Raw genomic sequence first — 19,500 nt, 5'->3', positions numbered from 1 at the left:
TTGTGGTTGGAGCGTGCTATGGTCTATTGACTCATCTGAACAGACCAAATGACAATGTTGCCCGTGGTAAACGATGGTCACATGATGAGAACTTTGAAGACTGGTCATGGGACCCCAGAAACCCATACGAAACCAACACTTGGTACCGGTATGTCAGGTTCACTGTGAGAGCTCACACACAGGAGGCGTGCTATGTGTGTTCGAAACTCCCCCCTTCCTACACGCAAGTTCGCTTGGAGGCCAGAGCAATGAATGTCACTGAAGCGAAACGTATGGCATCCATGGGAGGAGGCCGAGCAGTCACAATCAGTGATGCCGACCCACCCCACTCTGGACTTGCAGACGGTGCCTATGATGAATACTTCTGGGCAAATCTCAATGTGACTGTTAGAGGACGAACAATACCACAAGTGGCCTACACAGAGAGACCAGCTGGAGTGAATTACACATGTTACATCCAAGGTAACAAGACCCACGTCTGCATTAACGACGTCTGCTCTCCAGGAGGAAACTGGATGGGAGCTTTGGACATCACCGATGAGTGTCAAGATAAGAGAGCCATTTCAGGTGGTGAGGGCTCTCCAACCAACATGGCTACACCATCGAACGGAACATACTTCATACAGAATGGCTGGTGGCTTTGTGGTCACAAGGTTTATCCGATGCTGCCCGCCAACTGGACAGGAGTGTGTGCACCAGTGTGAGTGACAGACCACACCTATAGGATACGACATCATCTGCTGACAGGAGCACACAACTCTTCTGGACGTCGACGCAGAGCAGTTGCAACCTTTGACCCTCATGACCCTGTCTGGGGTGCGAACGTTCCAGAGGACCATAAAGTATGGTCTGCCGGAGACAAAGTTGTCCTTGCGCTCTTCCCTCAGATTGGGGTTGGGAAACTATCGCTCTTCATCGAGACACTGAACTATCGTTTTCAATCCTTTGTGAAGCTCTCGCTGCAAGTCAACGATGGACAAAATAGAGAGATTCAGGCTATTAGACTGATGGTCTTGCAAAACAGGATGGTTCTGGACTTGTTGACGGCAGCACAAGGTGGTGCGTGCCACATCATTGGGACTTCCTGTTGCACATACATACCAGGAGAAAATGACACCCACATAAACGACGCCATGAATTCGCTGAAGAACTTACAGCAGGCCATGTCTAAAGACAATGTCAGGTTCAGAATCAGCAAAAGGATCAGCAGACAAAACCAGTGAGGCAGAATGTTGAGTCTTTTCTCGCGAGGAGTGCAATCAGACTTACAGCAGTCCCGAAATACACTAAAAATCTGTTTTACACTCCTCGCTCTTTTTATTTGGAATGCCCTACCCACAGTGTGAGACGATTAGCCCTTAAGGGGGTGGGGGGGGGGGGGGGTGGGGGGGGGGGGGGGTGGGGGGGGGGGGGGAGAGATTGTGGCTTCGTCTCGTAAGAAACAAAAAGTAACGCACAAAGTGTTGCGTGCAGATATGGCTATATCAGCAAGACAGTTTAAGCGATATTCTGAGAGATAAAAAGAGAAAGTGTCGTTCTTTAACAAAGATCAGAAGGTTCATGACGCATTGTTTGACGTGTTGTTTTCACGATCTGTTCTGGTGGACGCTGAGCTGTCAGCAGCATCTTGTTTGACACAACCGTCATCTCGCCCCTGACCCAGCCGTAATCCTTCTGTTCTGTTGTACAAGATAAGAATAAGCAAGGCAAAGCAGCAAGCATACTGAACAGTAATATTGTGAATAAGTACTCATTAGAGAACGCATGATAACATATATATACAATTTTTCTAACAATTCCCCCCTGTTTATCATAAGTTCTCGGGGACTAACTTATCACCCATATGGCCACTTCAAAAGATTTTCAGCCAAGGGATCACATTTCGCAAGAACTAACTTACACTTGGGAGGAAATTGAGTCTTAATCGTCAAAGCCAGAGTCACGAAACAAATCGGACAGGTTTACCACAATGGATTCGCTGACAGAGTCGTCACTAGAGAAAGAACTCCCGTCGATCGAAAGGTCATCCCTTTGGAGTAACGGAAAAGTCTCAGCTGGTGGAGAGATAGCAGTTGTAATTAGCTTAATAATTAGGGATCGGAGACAAGGAATGCAGCAACATCCACACAGGGTTAAAATGGCAGAGAAAACGGCAATGGAGACCAGGACCGAGGAAACCAGGGTGCGGTACTTTCCGAACACGTTCAACCAGTCGGTCCAAACCTCCGTGTTCACCCCACTGTGTTCCTTCATCCTCCCATTCAAGGTCCTCAGACCCTCAAGGGCCCGGGACAGGCTTCCGTCGGCTGCAGTATTATTTGGAATAAATGTGCAACATTGCTCACCAAACATGGCGCAGACACCGCCCTCTTTTGAGAGTAGCATGTCAAGGGCCTTTCGATTCTGGAAAGCCATGAGGGAAGTAGCGGCCAGTTGGGAGTGGACCGCCTTGAAACCCGCCTTGGTCCAGTTTCCAAGCCTCTGCACGTTGTAGTGGCTGTAGTTAATCCTGTCAACATTTTTGTTAAGAGTACACCACCAACACGGGGCGGATTCAAAACCAGCTGCTATCTGATTCACCAGCTTATACTCATCTGGTACTCCTCTAGGAACACCAATGGCATCTATGTAAATTGGATTAGCTGCGCCCTGCCATTCGGCGTTTCGCTTCGTTCTCGGCCAGTATTTGGGCACTACGGACTTAGCAAAAGATGTTAGATCATAAGAGGACATTGGTATCAAATGAACAGGAAACAATAGGGTTACCAAAGCGCAAATTCCAGAGCTGTTTAAAGGTAACCTATCATAAAGTTTGTTACTATTACACCAAAACCAAATATCACTACGAGCAATGGGCAAAAAAGGGGCAGTGACATTGGTCATGGACTCACACCATGGAGTAGGTAGGGCGCCGAGCTTCTCACCAGTACCAGGTAATCTAATGCATGTAAAATTACCCTTAGCTACATCGGACGAAAAAAGGGGTTTATATTTTGTCATAGAGGCAACAGGGTAAACCTTATCCCATTTAAAACAATCATGAGTGGGTGAAATGGATGAGTTTAACATTAAAACAACAGCACACTTAGGAACTATATTTGCAGGTATGATTTTCAAAAGAGGTCTTGGACCCATACATGCAATGCAACTGGTGTTAGCCATTTTTGCGGCTTGCTCAGCCATAAGAAGCCAGTTGTTGGTTTGACCGCTTATTCCTGTGGAGGCTATAAAATAGCTGTCTACATCAGTGAGGAGCATACTTGTGATTTTTGCTCCTGCTGACAGGGTGTAATTATTTGTCTGCGATCGACATTGTTTTATTAATGCAAATAGCAATAGGAAAGCGAGGATCAATTCCAGAGGACCAAGCCCACAGTTGAAAACCCCAACAAGAAGTGTTAAACAAAGTGGCATTTGGAGGACGAATTTGACCATCAGGGAGTGTAAGAGTCAAAAGGAGGCTTGTGCCCTGATTTTTCAAAGTTACTCGTTTAGCAAAGAACACAGCCTCTTCACTGGAACCAGAGGGCCAAAAATCTTGCGTTTGTGTGGTGACAAGGGTGCCCCAGTCGGTGCTAACTGGGTGACCAGTTAAATACCACCAATATCCGAGCCATTTATCCCCAGTAGTGGGGTGACCATTTCGAAAACCTTTCAAACTTTTCATTGGTAAAATAATAGAAGAAGATGTATTAGGAGCCACAGTAAACATTAATGAGTTATTGTAAGTCCAAGACAAAAGCCATGGTACGCAAGTTGGAACGCGGACGGTTTCTGGTGTACAAACAACATGATCGAAAGGGGATTTTGTGTTGCGCTTATGTCTAGCAATTTTTCCCCATGAGCCATATTGATTAGAATCAGCGTTGGTAGTTGCCCGAGAGAAGAATGTTCGAGGCTCATGGTACTCCATCCCTCCAAATAAAATATCCCCCGAAAAAAAAAATAAATACAATGGTAACACAAAACAGCAAAAGCAACCAAAAACACATGGCAGACTTTGCGCAGGCCACAGCCCGATTAAAGTACTCACCAAATGACTCTCTAATGCTCATGTTTTTGGATCTCCTCAGAGTCAACACCCTGAGCTTCGGGTTGGTGTCTTGGAAATTGGCTTCTGCTAGCTTTCGTGTCAACCCTGGATCTTGGCACCAGGATCAGGCACTATTACCAGACTTTGCTCACCTTCCGTACTTAGGTTGGGTCTGCGGAGATCACCTTTTTACAATAAGATAAATGCAGAAAACAAATAAATGCAGAAAAAACAATATTCTTTCCCTTCACATTTATGTAATTGGATATAAACCATATGTATTGTCTGAAACGGATACAATAGAGTCGGGAACTTTCCTCTCTGAGGTCTTAAATTGCCTCGTGAAAAAGCTGCAAAACCGTATGTCGTATAAACAGCTTCAACTTGTTTCACCATACCCCACGTCGAGACATGGGTGACCCCATGACTCGAAATAGCAGCCCATTTGAACAAGTTACGAGGCAAGACAGGTTTGCCCAAAGGTCACACAAAAAGACCATCAGTGTTTTTAGTTGCACCCCGTTTTTCCCAAGAGAGTCGTCCACGGGAGGGGCTCTGAGACTGCATGTCAAGCAACACATCAGGGGAGATGTGTGACATCGAATCATGATCAGTGAGAGACGAGAGGACATGGAGCAGGCCTTCTGCAGCGGCCTTAGCGGATTTGTCAGCAAAAGCATTACCAAGAGAAACAGGATCAGATCTTGCAGTGTGAGCAGCACATTTGCAAACCGCCACCTTTAAAGGTAGCTGGACAGCGTCCAAAAGTTGAGTTAGTAATGTGGAATGGGTGACGGGCTTCCCTGTAGAAGTTATCATGACACGGTTGCTCCACTGCTGAGCAAAAACGTGCACTGTAGCAAAAGCATACTGACTATCAGTCCAGATAGTGACGGACTTGTTTGCAAACAATTTGCAGGCCCCAGTCAAAGCAATGAGCTCAGCGGCCTGTGCTGACATATAGGATGGCAGTTTAGCAGCCTCCAAGACTTCGTCGGCAGTAACAATGGCATACCCAGTAAGGGTCACACCAGATTCATTTTCTTAGAAGACCCATCAACAAAACCCACGTGACCATCTGGCAGAGGCGTATCTTCCAAATCAGGCCGAGCCTTTGCAATCTGTTGGGCAGCATCGACACAATCATGGAATCCGCCGTCGTCAGGAAGGGGAATGAGAGTGGCAGGATTGAGAGCAGCTGAGACAGCAACGTAGCCATGCAAGAAAGATGACGTGCAGGCGACAGAAAAGTCACTCACTCACTCACTCACTCACTCACTCACTCACTCACTCACTCACTCACTCACTCACTCACTCACTCACTCACTCACTCACTCAATCTGACAATCAATTAATCAATCAATCAATCACACAGGTGTTAACTAATTTGTAATTATATTGCAAGCAATTCCTAATCCTACTTTACCTTTGTATAAGGCACAGGTGTCAAATTGTGCTTCATATTCATGTCATTACTCGAATTGCAAATTATCTTCCCTCTTAATAATGTTGTAAGTTTAAATATTAGACCAGTTCGTATTTGTCTGATTTGAAAGTGAGTTACTCGTCAGCTTGTTTTGCAACTCCCACAATATGAGGCGCTCACACATCTACTCGGGTATACCAGTCATACCAGCCCTCCAAAAGAAGCCATGACTACACCGCGGCCCGCGAACAAATGAGTTTGACACCCCTGGCACAAGGGATAGCCTTCTCATTGATCAATCGCGTATCATGCTTTTCCTCCTTTGAAGCGACCATGTACTTCAAACCCAAACGGCACCATTTTATAGGGAAAAAATTTGTCGAATTTATTCGTTGTCGACATAATACTGGTCGCAAATTTGCATGTAGAGCATTTTTGAGTTGTTGATCATAGACATAAGTTGAACACTCTTTCTGGTCTGTGTCTAAAGTCTTCAAAAAACTTATCTTGTTTTTGTTTAGTTCGGCCAATGTCTGTGTAATTTGCTCTACGTTGGAATTTTATTTTTATCCTGCCCAATAGTTGGTCAATTTGTATTTGTAATGGCACCCTGTTATATTCCAATGGACGGCCCTGGAGATCAAAAGGACTCCAGGTGCCTTTAACGCTTGCCGAATGTTTGGTTAAGGATGCCATGAAAACCTGTTGTACTTCATCACCTCTCAAATTATAGGAAGCAATGAGTTGTTTAATTTGGGGTACAAAGACGGAAAGGATGGTTCGCTTTGCCGTGCCACAACATCTGTCTTTGTAATTTGATCATTTTTCTCATCTTCATTCATCACATTCTTAGCTGCGATTCTTAAGCGAGCTCGCGCTGACACTGTGTCATCATCTTCCTGTCTGTGCAACAGCAAGTTCTTTTTTATCTTTTCTTCGTCTTCCTTATCAAATGAGAATGTAATTTTGCTTTTTAATTTTTAATTTTAAGTCTTGCAAAATTGCTATATCCTTACTGCACCGAGATAAACTGTTAAACATATCTTTAAACAAAAACAATCTATGCTCCTGCAGAGACTCTTCAAAATGGGACCCAAATGTCAGATTACAAATCAAACCTCCTCCTTCACTCTCACATTTTTTGATAGAACAGTCTACTTAGCTAGACACTGTCATATCGTACTAAATAATGGCCTGCAAATTAAATATAATGTTGTTGCTGTGGTCCCTCAAAACATGTGACTAGAATTTGGACAATTACTAACCCCCATCAATTGATAAATTATCTCCTCACTAAAGTCCTAGCCTGTTAACCTGTCTGCATCAAGAAGACATTTGCAATGCAGGGGATTAGAGAATAATAATAACACCATTGATTTCGAATCATTAATCTAATTTTATCCAGTTCTACAATGTATGTTTTCTCTTACTCTCACATTTTTATAAGGGTTGGGCACTCTCCTCGTCGGATGAGTTTCTGCCCACAACCGTCATATTATTCTATAATTTCTAATTTTTACATTTAACAATGCAAATCTGATAAACCATTGTCTAGCACACCATTTTCGTGCACCAATTTAGCGCAATTCCAACCTTTATAACGAACTGATACACAAAGACAAACATACACAGAAACAAACACACGGGCCCACAACATAGACATGACAATCTTCCCAGCTGATAACAAGGGTGGGGGGAGCAACTGAAGTGCAGAGAGCCTCGCCACCGCCACGTCGCATAATGCAACCACCTCTGTCCAAAATATGCATTTGTCAAGATATTTCATATTTTCGGTGTCGACCCCTTGCATTTTAATTCATGTCGGGGTAGCGGCTTTTGTTTGCTATTTGATTTTCCCATGGTTTATTTCTCTAAATTTCGGAGTTGGCAATTCGAATGGCACCTACAGTGTCCTAAAGCCAATTTAATTCACAGAACAGTGGTTAAATGTCTCCTTTCCTCTACTCTCACAAAACCACTGTTTACATAAAGGAGAGCTCAAATGAGATCACTCTCAGTCAAACCATACACACACTCACACAATGCGCATTCTTATCGTCTCACAGGCAAGCAGGGGAGTCCACCCTCCCGTGGATTTTAACAAACTCTTTAACCTTCCTATTGTGTAAGAAAACTTATTTTGCCTTTTTCTTGAAGTAGATATAAAACCTATCTTTTCATGGATAAATGAGCCAAACCAGCTAAACAAGAGTTAAGAAAAACACCACAGATGGCAGCAGAAAGCTAACACATTAGGAAGGTTAAGTTAGGAGGCCCCACGACACCTCAGTGGAATTTAACTGCTCCAAATTACCTGTACTTTTTAGAAAACAGAGGAGTCCGCCCTCCCGTGGAATTTAACTGACTTTTACGTCAGGGGACTCCACCATCCCCTGCAGAATTTAACTGTTTCTAATTGCACTTGATAGGGTCTAGAATTGTCAAGGTTTTAAGTGACTTCTTGTCACTGCACTTTCATTACTTTTAACAGAATCAAGATCCGTACTCACAGTCTGCTGGGCCTTCTCCTCGGATGATCTCGTCAACCACTCCGGCGTCCAACCGACTGATCGAGACAGCCCCGTGAAAAGGGTTTCTCTATCTATATGCCTTGGCCAAGGACTTGTCCTGCGTCGAAAAGTCGGCCGGAACCCCGAAATAGGTCTACTGAGACCCCGGAACGAGCCCCCAAAAATCTGTCAGGTTCAGAATCAGCAAAAGGATCAGCAGACAAAACCAGTGAGGCAGAATGTTGAGTCTTTTCTCGCGAGGAGTGCAATCAGACTTACAGCAGTCCCGAAATACACTAAAAATCTGTTTTACACTCCTCGCTCTTTTTATTTGGAATGCCCTACCCACAGTGTGAGACGATTAGCCCTTAAGGGGTGGGGGGGGGGGGGGGGGGAAGAGATTGTGGCTTCGTCTCGTAAGAAACAAAAAGTAACGCACAAAGTGTTGCGTGCAGATATGGCTATATCAGCAAGACAGTTTAAGCGATATTCTGAGAGATAAAAAGAGAAAGTGTCGTTCTTTAACAAAGATCAGAAGGTTCATGACGCATTGTTTGACGTGTTGTTTTCACGATCTGTTCTGGTGGACGCTGAGCTGTCAGCAGCATCTTGTTTGACACAACCGTCATCTCGCCCCTGACCCAGCCGTAATCCTTCTGTTCTGTTGTACAAGATAAGAATAAGCAAGGCAAAGCAGCAAGCATACTGAACAGTAATATTGTGAATAAGTACTCATTAGAGAACGCATGATAACATATATATACAATTTTTCTAACAGACAAAGTCCCACATCAGTTTGATTTCTTTTCATGGCTATTCTCTGGCAACTGGTGGCAACTGCTGTTGAAATTGCTGTCTCCTGTGCTTGTTGTGCTGGTGGTGTTGTGCTTGTTTACGACCTGCGTTATCCCATGTTTGAAGTCTGCTGTGTCGAAGTTTGTGTCCTCTACTGTAGCCCAAGTTCATATACAACTTCTTAGAGATGACGGATGTGATGACGATAATGACACGTGGATTGCGTAGATGCTGTTCTGTTGGGCATGTTTTACAGAAACTTGATGATTTGACCATCGAAAATGCTTTGCAAGTGATGGATACAATGATGTACTGTTTCTGTGTTTTTATTTTATTTTTTTATTGATAGCATTCTGGTCGCCTGTGGCACAGGGGCCGTGTAAGAATTTTCCTGCTAATAACATCTGGCCAGCAGGTTTTTCGCTTACACAATAAGTTTGATCTGGGGTATTGAGGTAATGCCTCATCTTCACTGGGATGTGTTGCTATCATTGTTTGTTGTTTTTATTTTTACTATTCTTCTTTCTTCATTATACATATATATATGTTTTTTCTTACTTGTCTTTGTTGTTTGGGGTGACATAATCATATGATAAAACAGGAGGGAGATGTTAGGGTTTTCCAGGTTATCTTTATCGTAGGATTATGTTGGAATGTAGACTATAATGATTAAATCAATCTTGTCTTGCCCTCACAATGCAGAGTAAGATGAAGTGGTTGCTTCCTCTGCTTGATTGACCAGCTGCAGGGGAAGCAATCAAAGTTGTTCTGTTTCCCACAACAGTGTAAAACACCCCCTGCTCTGATCTTATCAGAGGCCGGGGGTTCACCAAACCTGTCCACTCTCACCCCCACTCTGTTCCTCCTAATAAATATGCCCTTGCAGGGAGGAGACTTTTAGATTTTCATTCCTTGAGCGAGTGAACTCTCCACCTGCAGGTGTCTAAAAGAACTTGCTTGTCTCCCGTGTGGTTCTTGCAAAATAAGTTGGAGTGAGCAAATCTCTAACACTCTCCATCATGGATTTTCACCATGAAAATCATTGGTCTTGGAAACAATTATCAGCAATAAACAAGGGATCACTGTACTAATCAGTCCTTTATGTGGTTAGGCAGTTTAAATAACAAAAAACATTAATTCTAATTTCTACATCTCTTCTCATTTATTTTGTAAGCTTAAGCTTCTAAACAATCTTCTTTTGATCAGGATCTATAAACAGGAATTGTTCTGCCTTTCTGCCTTCTTCAATCATAGGATACAAATCTCTTTTGTTCAGATTCTGTAATTTGGGAGAAGAGTATTTAACACTTAACTCATCATTGTTCTCCAATTCTCCACACCCCTATATCTAGTTTGCATGGTCGTGATCAGTAGGAGTGGATAAAAGGCTTGCCACATTCTTGTTTACAGAGAGTGGGTGAGTCAGAACAAACTCTCAGACTCGCAGAGTCAGACGATAGGTGTCGCAAGGCTTAACCTTATTACGTGTTTCACTTTTCACTGCCAAAATATCAATGACTTGTTACCATGCACTTACTTCATTTGGACAGCTTTACTGGTTGCCCCATTGTTTCAGTGCTTGGCGACTCACTGTCTTCACTCACAAACTCAAACTTTCACACATCACACTGTATGTATGTATTTCTGTATTATGAAAGCAGGACATGAACCTCACTCTTTCCAGGACGTCATACTTACTAGGATGGGGTCTTTTAACCTTTTGGACAATTTTTACCTCCTTTGTGACTCAAACCCAAGCTTTTCATTTAGTGCTATTTAATAACAAAACTGCACTCACGACTTGTGTTCGCTCCTCATCTCGTCAGGCGCTGTTATTTTAGGGTGCCTTCAATCTACGACCCCGGGGAGGAAGCCAACGCAACCGGCCACAGGAAAGTGGACTTCTTTCTACAGACCCAGTCTGGCTGTGCACAGTCTTCAGTTGCCGTCAGTCACCCCCCCCCCCCCCCCCCCCCCCCCGCAGTCGCAGATAAATTGGCACCTGGCTCGAAGGACCAATTTAATGTCAGGGTCATCCTATTAAGTTACAATTAAATATACACCAATCAGATATAGAAACTGAAGAAGATGATACCCAGAGCAAGTAAGAAGGGAAAATGGTAGCCTTCAGTGCCCCTAAGGTCTTCCAAAGTTCAACTTCCCCTTTGCTCCTTTTTATTACATTCAAACTGGAAAGAGCCGGTTGGTTATAAGTCTCACAATACCTTTGCACATTTAAGTCATCAAAGTAATACTTTCATGTGCAAGACTGGCAATAGAATGCAGACTTTCTACTTTTGACCTTTATGATCAAAATTATGCAATTCTGCTGACTTTCTATCTTTTTAATCAAAATTATTGACACATTATTTCCTTAAATTGGTCCTTACCAATCAGTGACTAGTTTTTGTTGAGTATAAGGTGGGTTATTCTGGTCTCACCTTTTTAAAGTGTGTTGCAGACTGGACCTTCCTCACAGGTTGCATCAGTGCATCCCGTACGATGATGCTGATGTCAGCACCGGAGTAGCCGTCTGTTTTATGAGCAAGCTGCCGCAAGTCAGCCTCGCTCAGGCTGTGAGGTGTGTTGCCGAGGTGTAGGCGAAACATCTGAGCCCGGGCTGGCTCCTCCGGCAGAGCGATGTAGATGCGCTTTTCAAATCTGTTCAGCATAGACACATTCATCTCAATCATTGCTGCTAACGGAGGACTGCTTGAACAGATTTTCACCCATGTTTGACAAAATACAAAAATGTGCAACAATGATAGTTTAAAAAAACAAGCCTTTCAGAGCACAACTTCAAGGAACCATATCTGGAAACATATTGGCTATAGAGTGCCAAACTTGCCCAAGTAATTTTTAATGTTTTCAGGAAAACAAAACAAAAAGCAAACAAAGAAAAAGCGCAATACAAATTCAACAAAGATGAGTTTAAATGCCTCAATTGAAACTTCGACCAGGTGTCGCTAGTTATATCGTCTTTACCTCAGCAACGCCAGATGCAAAGCACTGCATGGTGTTTGTAGACAGGATATCATATTAAGATATGCAAGAGTTGGAAATGGAAACTCATTTCTGTTAAACTGCACGAATGCTAAACTTAGCATAGGTTGTGGGCAACATATTGCTAGCAGATTCAATGCGTGAGTGTGTTGTGAGATCCTGTGGAAAACATATACAACAAAAACAAATAAAAGGCCAATGTAATAGACGTCCATGGTTCCAGCGGGTCGTGGGCTCACTCAGGGCTGCCGACATATGCTCTTAATGGGCATGCCATCACAGTAATAGCTTTTGGGCTTTTGAGGCACAGCAGGTGAGCGTGAAAGTCACAACTGATTCTTAAATTGTAGGATATACAATTTTATTTGAAATGTTTTATTGTATTTTTTAAATTTATTTATTTATAAAATAAGTCCTCACGTCTACTGTGGGCTATAAGAGCAGCTAAACGGCCACGAGAAGCACTTGACTTGTAGGTAGGTAGGTAGGTAGGTAGGTAGGTAGGTAGGTAGGTAGGTAGGTAGGTAGGTAGGTAGGTAGGTAGGTAGGTAGGTAGGTAGGTCGCATTTTATGATCTTATTTTTAACAGCTTCCACCTGTATCAAAACTTTCTTGAGTTAAATAATTAGTATTTAATTGGCCACTTCATTGCAATGTTGAAACTTTTTTTTTAAGTTGACTTAACTTGAATACAATACATATAGTGTGGAGTCTGCACATGCCACAGAGTGCATTCTAACTGGCAATAGTGGGATATATTACATTAAAAAATATATTACAGTAAAAACAAAACTTTTACTTTAGCCATCGTAGGGCAGTGGTATTTGGATGACCCAAGTCGTAAACGTGTGCGTACATTCCTGTGCTCGCGCAATCCCCATCTCTTTGCAATCATAGCATAAAACTTTAATTTAAAACAATGCATTTTTGGTTTGACCAATTTTTGTGATCAACACTAATGAGTTAGTTAACTAACAGAAATCAGATCAACAGTGCGGTTTTCAAAGAATACAATATTATGCAAAAACGAGACCAGCAAAAACAACAAAATTGGTTCCTATGTTACCAATATTCTTATTTTCTGCACAGTGGAGAGAAAAAGGCAATGATTTGTGGGCTTTCACTGGCCACCTTTATGTAAAAAATCAAACTCCATGGAATCAATTACAGAAAAAGACAACTTTTTTTTTTAACAGCATTACAGTGACATCTGACCTTCGGCGGATGGCAGCATCAAGAACCCAGGGAATATTGGTGGCTCCTAACACCAAAATGCCATCATTGTTGTTTCCAACACCTAGGCAAATCACAAAAGTAATAAAAAAAAAAAGCCAAAATGAGGTTCAGATTATCTTTAACAGTTGAAAGACAAATGAAATTAATTATTTGGAATTATCTGGATTTCTATACAATTTGATTCAGAAAATGTGATCTGAGGTAAAAAGAAACAGCGAAAGACAAAACAGTGTCATATTGTCCCTGCAATGCTTGCGTTTCCCTATTAGACGGTGCACTGACTACTGGTCGGCCTGTGAGGGAGGCAGGGAGGGAAGGACGGATTGGATGTCAAATGCAATGACACTGACTGCACTGTGTCTTAGTGCCATAGGGGTAGTTAATACTTGCTCAATGGACCGTTTTGATGTTTTGCTAAAAATCCCGCAATTTTAGGCAGCAGACCATACTGGATGTCAACTCCGCATATCCTGGTCAGTTGGGTTAATCTACGCCACAACATGATTTTAGCTGACTAAGTAATGGAGAAGTACAGTACTTTCTGCACTATAAGGTGCATTGGATTGTAAGGCGCATCTTCATTGAATTTGTTATTTTAGAATTTTTTTCATATACAGTCAAACCTTGGTTCTCGAACGTCCCGGTTCTCGAACAAATCGGAATTCAAACAAAAAATTCAAGATTTTTTGCTTTGGTTGTCGAACAAAATTCGGAGGTCGAACCTTGCGAGATGAGCCGAAAGGACCCGAGAAAACCCGACCGCCCAGCCCGGATGCAAACTGACTCCATTTGTTATTGTATTTTTGTTACTTTGAGGATTGTATTGACAATCATGCCTCCAAAGAAAGCAAGTGGGAGCAGTAGAGCCATCCTAAAACACAAAGACGCTCTTAAAGCAATGCGACAGTGAGCGCCCGGCGCGCTGCGGTTGCGCGATCGGACCAAATTAAGGTCCCTGCGCACTGAGGTCCACTTAAATTTTGGAAAGTACATAAGGATTTTAAAAATATTTTCTAAATTTCAGCGATGGCTCTGTCACAATAATGCGACCAGCGCGGTGCAGTTGCGTGGTCGTCGGTGCGCTACCGTTGCGCGTTTGGCGGTGCGCTGCAGTTGCGCGATCGGACAAAAATGCGCAAATGAATAAATGCTTAAAAAAGGCGTTTTTTTAGTCTTGGAACGGATTAAATTTTTTCCCCATGATTTGTAATGGGAGAAATAGATTCGGAATTCGAATGATTCACTTCTCGAACCGCCTTCTGGAACGGATTGTGGTTGAAAACAGAGGTTTGACTGTATAGGGCGGACCGGATTAAAAGGAACGTAGAATAGAAGCTACTGCATCAAACTGGGGTTGACTAGGGTTGCGTTATGTATCCAGTACATGAAGCTGTGCTAAAGGGAATGTCAACCCAGTCAATGAGGTACAAAAAAAGTCCAACTCCCATTCTGTATGATAGTGATACAGTTTGGCTTCTTAGTTGGTCCAGCAACCACACTAATTTTTGATGGTCATAAACTTTCTTTAGTTTATAAGAAAAAAGCAAGTGCGTGCATTGATGCGTAATGCGTTGATTAGCTTGTTAGGTTTGGCACCGGGTTTGTGTATGCGCAGCCAAACTGCTGCGGTGAGGGGGTGTGGTCACTGTCCATTGCGCATGTGCGGTTCACTGTGATTGCCTCCCAACAGGCTTACCTGCATGTCAATCAAGCGATGGGATGGATTCTAGCCTATAGAATATACCGTAATTTTCGGACTATAAATTGCGTTTTCTTCATAGTTTGGGTGGGGGGAGCGACTTATATGTGAAATTATTCACAAATGTATACTTGATCATTAACACATTACTTACTACTATAGTTGATCACTTCACATGTTATTTTCACTTTATGAGGGCGCACTATGGCTGTGGAATAATTGGAGCCTCACTGACAATGAGTTCCATTCACTGACTTCCAGAGTCTGGAGATTTAATGATTTTTAGTGACACAGCTGGTTCGATAAACTACTTATTTATGTTATAGTTATGTGATATATAGTTTATTTAGAGTAGCAACGTGTATGTTAGACTTCAGTAGTTTCCAATTGTCTAGCGAGGCCGTGAAGGCAGCAGGGGGGGAGATGGTAAGAGTGATCCAGGGCGCTTGCTTCGAGCACACACTCATGTTGAGCTCGTTTTGTGAAATGAAGAATCGATTACCAAACCCACGTCTTGCCTGGTACTTTGGTAACGCTACAATATAGTTATGTAGTATATAACTATATTGTACTACCCGGGAGTCCGCGCCGCAATCGGCAGCATACGGGAGTTCACACCGCAATTGGCGGCATTCGGGGAGTCCGTGCCGCAATCGACAGCAATCTGGGAGTCCGTGCCGCGATGGGCGGAATTCCGGGAGTCTGCGCCGCAATCAGCGGCATTCGGGGAGTCCCCGCCGCAATCAGTGGCATACGGAGTTTTCCATCCACAATTGGCGGCATACGGGGAGTCGGTGCCGCAATTGATGGCATTCGGGGAGTCCCAGCTGCAATCGGCGGCATTCGGGGAGTCCGCGCCGCAATCGGCGGCATTCGGGGAGCGTGCACCGAAATCGGCGGCATTTAGGGGGTCCGCGCCGCAATTGGCGGCATTTGGGGAGTCCGCGCCGCAATCGGCAGCATACGGGGAGTCCCAGCCTTAATCGACGGCATTCGGGGAGTCCACGTGCAATCGGCTGCATTCGGGGCGTCCCAGCCGCAATCGACGGCATACGTGGAGTCCCAGCCACAATTGGCAGCATTCAGGGAGTCCCCCCCGCAATCGGCGGCATACGGGGAGTCCCGGCCGCAATCGGCGGTATGATAGAACTTTATTTATTTCACAGCGGGGAAATTTACTTGTCACAGCAGCGTACAAGAGTGCAAAAATACAAGAGACAAGTGCCAAATGTAAAAATTGATAAATAACAGACAAGGACAAGTGCCACTAGTAGCGGTGGAGATGAAACAATTTTATCAGGCGCCACACATGTTGTAGAGTCTGACAGCAGTGGGAATGAAGGACCTGCGGAATCTTTCCTTCCTACATTGTGGGTGTAATAGTCTGCTGCTAAAGGAGCTTCTCAGCACAATGTCATGGAGGGGGTGAGAGGTGTTGTCCATGATGGATTTCAGCTTAATTAACGTCCTCCACACACCCACAACCTCAATGGAGACCAGGGGACAGCCCAGGACAGAGCTCGCTCTCCTAACTATCTTATTTAGTCTACCCCTGTCCCAGTCCGTACTGCCCCTACCCCAGCAGACCACAGCGTAGTGGATGGGTGGGGCCACCACAGAGTCATAGAAGGTCCTGAGGAGAGCCCTGCAGACACCGAAGGACCTCAGTCTCCTCAGCAGGTGGAGGCGACTCCGGCCCTTCTTGTACAGGGCGAGGGTGTGATCAGTCCAGTCCAGTTTGTTGTTAAGGCGAACACCCAGGAATTTGGAGTTCTCCACTACCTCAATGTCCGATCCCTGGATGTTCACCGGAGTGAAGTGGGGTGCTGTCCTTCGGAAGCTCACAATCATCTCCTTCGTCTTGCTGGTGTTCAGCTGAAGCCAGATGAGCTCACACCAGCTGACAAAGTCTTTGATGACCGTCCTGTATTCCAGATCGTTCCCCTCAGAAACATATCCAACAATGGCCGTGTCGTCTGAGAACTTCTGGATGTGGCAGTGTGGGGTGTCGTAGGTAAAGTTTGAAGTGCGCAGGGTGAAAAGGAAAAGAGAGCGCCGTACCCTGGGGAGTGACTATAATATATATACGTAGATCTGTGGAATAATTGGAGCCGCAACTCACGACGAGGCTGACGTCAGCGGTGCACGTAGTTCCGGAGTCAACAGCAGTGTGTGTCTTTTCCGATGGATTTAATAATAGGGAGTGACACAGATGGTTCGATAAAATTGTTGTTTATATTATTGTTATTCGGTATATAGTTTATATATCGTTATATGGGCGTGTGGAATAATTTGAACCGCAACTGACGACGACGAGTCCGACGTCAGCGGCGCGCCACACACGCGGCGTTGTTTACAGAAAGGACGAAAGATTTGATCGATGGATTTATTGATTTGGAGTGACACAGATGGTTTGATAAACGTGTTCATTATGTTATAGTTATTTGAATAACTGTTAATGTTACGTCAGGCCCGTTCTCAGCTCCTCGTTTGTGTTTATGTCACGTTAGCATACTGTATCGTTTAGCCTGTTGTTGCTGGTTCATATCTGTTCTTGGTGTTGGATTTTGTCGAATAAATTTCCCCCAAAATGCGATTTATACTCCGGTGTGACATATATGTTTTTTTTTTCGCTTTATTGTGGATTTTATGGCTGATGCGACTTGTACTCCGGAGCAACTTTTAGTCCGAAATATACAGTATATATAATTTTTTAAATGTCATGCGATCGACCAGGAGTCTTCTATTCTATTTTATTTTTTTAGCCATTGTTGATTATATGATTTAATATTTTCCATACTGCTTGTGTTGCTTTTATATTCTGCTCTAATGATGCATGATAATGATCCCTGTTGCTTGTTATAATTACCCATTTATTTTATAGGTCTTGTATTGTATTTCAGATTTTACTCAGAATTTTTTTATTTTATTTAGTGCTGCATTTTTTAAAATGTTTTATGTAAAATGTTTCTCTTTTTACATGCATTCTTCATCTTTTTCATCATCCACGCTTATTGAAATTTTTATACTTCCAAGAGATAGAATGGAAAATGTTTGTTGTATATTGGTTGACTGAAAAGCATCATACACAATATTTGGATCTTTATTTGAATAGACCTCGGACAAGTATTGATTTTCCCGGTCCAACTTCAAACCAGAAATATGCCATTTTGTTCTTATACATATTTCTGATATGCAAGTTGTTAGCATTGTTCTTTTTTTTTTTTAAATCAAATTTTAAAAAAATGCAAAGAACAAAGTGGTATATTCACATGTTAAGAAGTCCACTTTCTACTTTATGCTCGATCTTATTTATAAATATGCTACCTGTGGCTGTATCAACTGTTATTCTATTGGGTTTCATAATTACAGGTTAAAAACTGTTACTAAACATTGTATATATAAAATCTGTTGTTTTCTGATGTCCACTTGGATTCAACAAATCAACATTTAAATCACATTACCGTATTTTTTGGGATATAAGTTGCTCCGGAGTACAAGTTGCACCAGCCATAAAATGCATAATAAAGAAGAAAAAAAACACAAGTCATTTTTGGGAGAACTTTATTTGATAAAATCCAACACCAAGAACAGACATGAACAGGCAACAACAGGCTAAATGATATGGCATGCTAACTCTACATAAACACAAACACGGAGCTGAGAACGTGCCTGACGTAACATTAACAGTTATTCAAATAACTATAACATAAACCGTTTAACAAACCATCTGTGTCACTCCAAATCATTAAATCCATTAAATTCAGTGCAACTGACTTACGGCATTGTGTCGCAAAGTGAAGGCGGGGGAGGGAGCCCTGCTCTTATAAATGAGAAAGTAGCTCGTCAAAAGCAAATTCTCATGGTTATCATACCGTGGTTATTTAATGCCATGGTATTTTCTAATACCGTGGTATACTGTGAAACCGGTTACCGTCCAATGCCCAGGGGCTACCCTCTTGTTCACCAAGTTGAACCCCTATGTACACGCGCCCAGCCGAGCAATAAGTGTGCCCACATTTGCTGGGCGCCTCTCACAGTGGGCATCTTCAGAGTAGAAGAGAGTCCAACCTATCTTGAGAGGACTGCTACTAGAACCAGCCCTGCCTCCAGGCCTGGATCCAGAGGGGAGCCCCGGTTTCCCGCGTCCAGGTAAGGAAAAACTCAGTCAATTGTTTTTTTTTTTCAAACATCGTAAGGGACCTATGAGATGTGCTTTGTCTGGTCCCCTCACCTGGGACCCTTTGGCCATGGGTGACCCTGCCAGGGGCATAAGGCTCATGGAGTGGTCCTAAGTCTATTTTATCCTAAACTAGAAAATGCAATTTCTGGAGAAATTGCGTGTGAAGGCGAAGAAGCTGAATAAATACTTGGGGAATGCTGCAGAATGATGTTGGAACGGGTTGAGTAGGTTGAAAAATGTAGAAATTAGAAGGGAAAAACGAAATTTAGCAAAATTTGGTGTGAATTTTAAAATTGAAAATGTGGGATTTTTGGTAAGTGTGAATTTGTTGAATAGGTAGGCAAAAGATGAACAGTTAAAAGTTGGAACGGGTTGAATCGGTTAAAAAATGAAATTATGAGTGAAAAATGAAATTTGGGAGAATTTGGTGGGAACTTCAAAATTGAAAATTTAGAATTTTTGGTAAGTTGAAAGTTGTGGAATACGTAGGCAAAAGCTGAACAGCTGAAAGTTGGAACGGGTTGAATCGGTGAAAAATGTAGAAGTTAGAGCAAATGTTCAATCCCCATAGAGAATGAATGGTAATTTAAAAACAAAAATTGTGGCAACATTTTT

The 19,500-nt window shown here is 43.0% G+C and overlaps 1 protein-coding gene across 7 annotated transcripts in view; it reads right to left on the bottom strand.

Annotated features, from left to right (window-relative positions):
* Window positions 1-19,500, bottom strand: part of vps4a (vacuolar protein sorting 4 homolog A) — a 157,370-nt gene that overhangs the window by 82,981 nt on the left and 54,889 nt on the right. For 6 of the 7 annotated variants that reach the window (XM_068650942.1, XM_068650944.1, XM_068650940.1 and 3 more), the window contains 2 exons: window positions 12,983-13,064; window positions 11,206-11,425 (listed from right to left, as the gene is read on the bottom strand). In XM_068650942.1, coding sequence (XP_068507043.1) covers window positions 11,206-11,425; window positions 12,983-13,064 — 302 coding nt within the window. Of the gene's footprint in view, window positions 1-1,232; window positions 8,631-11,205; window positions 11,426-12,982; window positions 13,065-19,500 lie in introns of those variants that run through there. The other variant, XM_049723035.2, reaches the window with a different exon arrangement.

The sequence above is a fragment of the Syngnathus scovelli genome, chromosome 6 (genome assembly GCF_024217435.2).
Source record: "Syngnathus scovelli strain Florida chromosome 6, RoL_Ssco_1.2, whole genome shotgun sequence".
Classification (NCBI taxonomy): domain Eukaryota; kingdom Metazoa; phylum Chordata; class Actinopteri; order Syngnathiformes; family Syngnathidae; genus Syngnathus; species Syngnathus scovelli.
The sequence above is the reverse complement of the archived record's forward strand: the minus strand, read 5'-3'. Positions and strand labels throughout refer to the sequence as shown.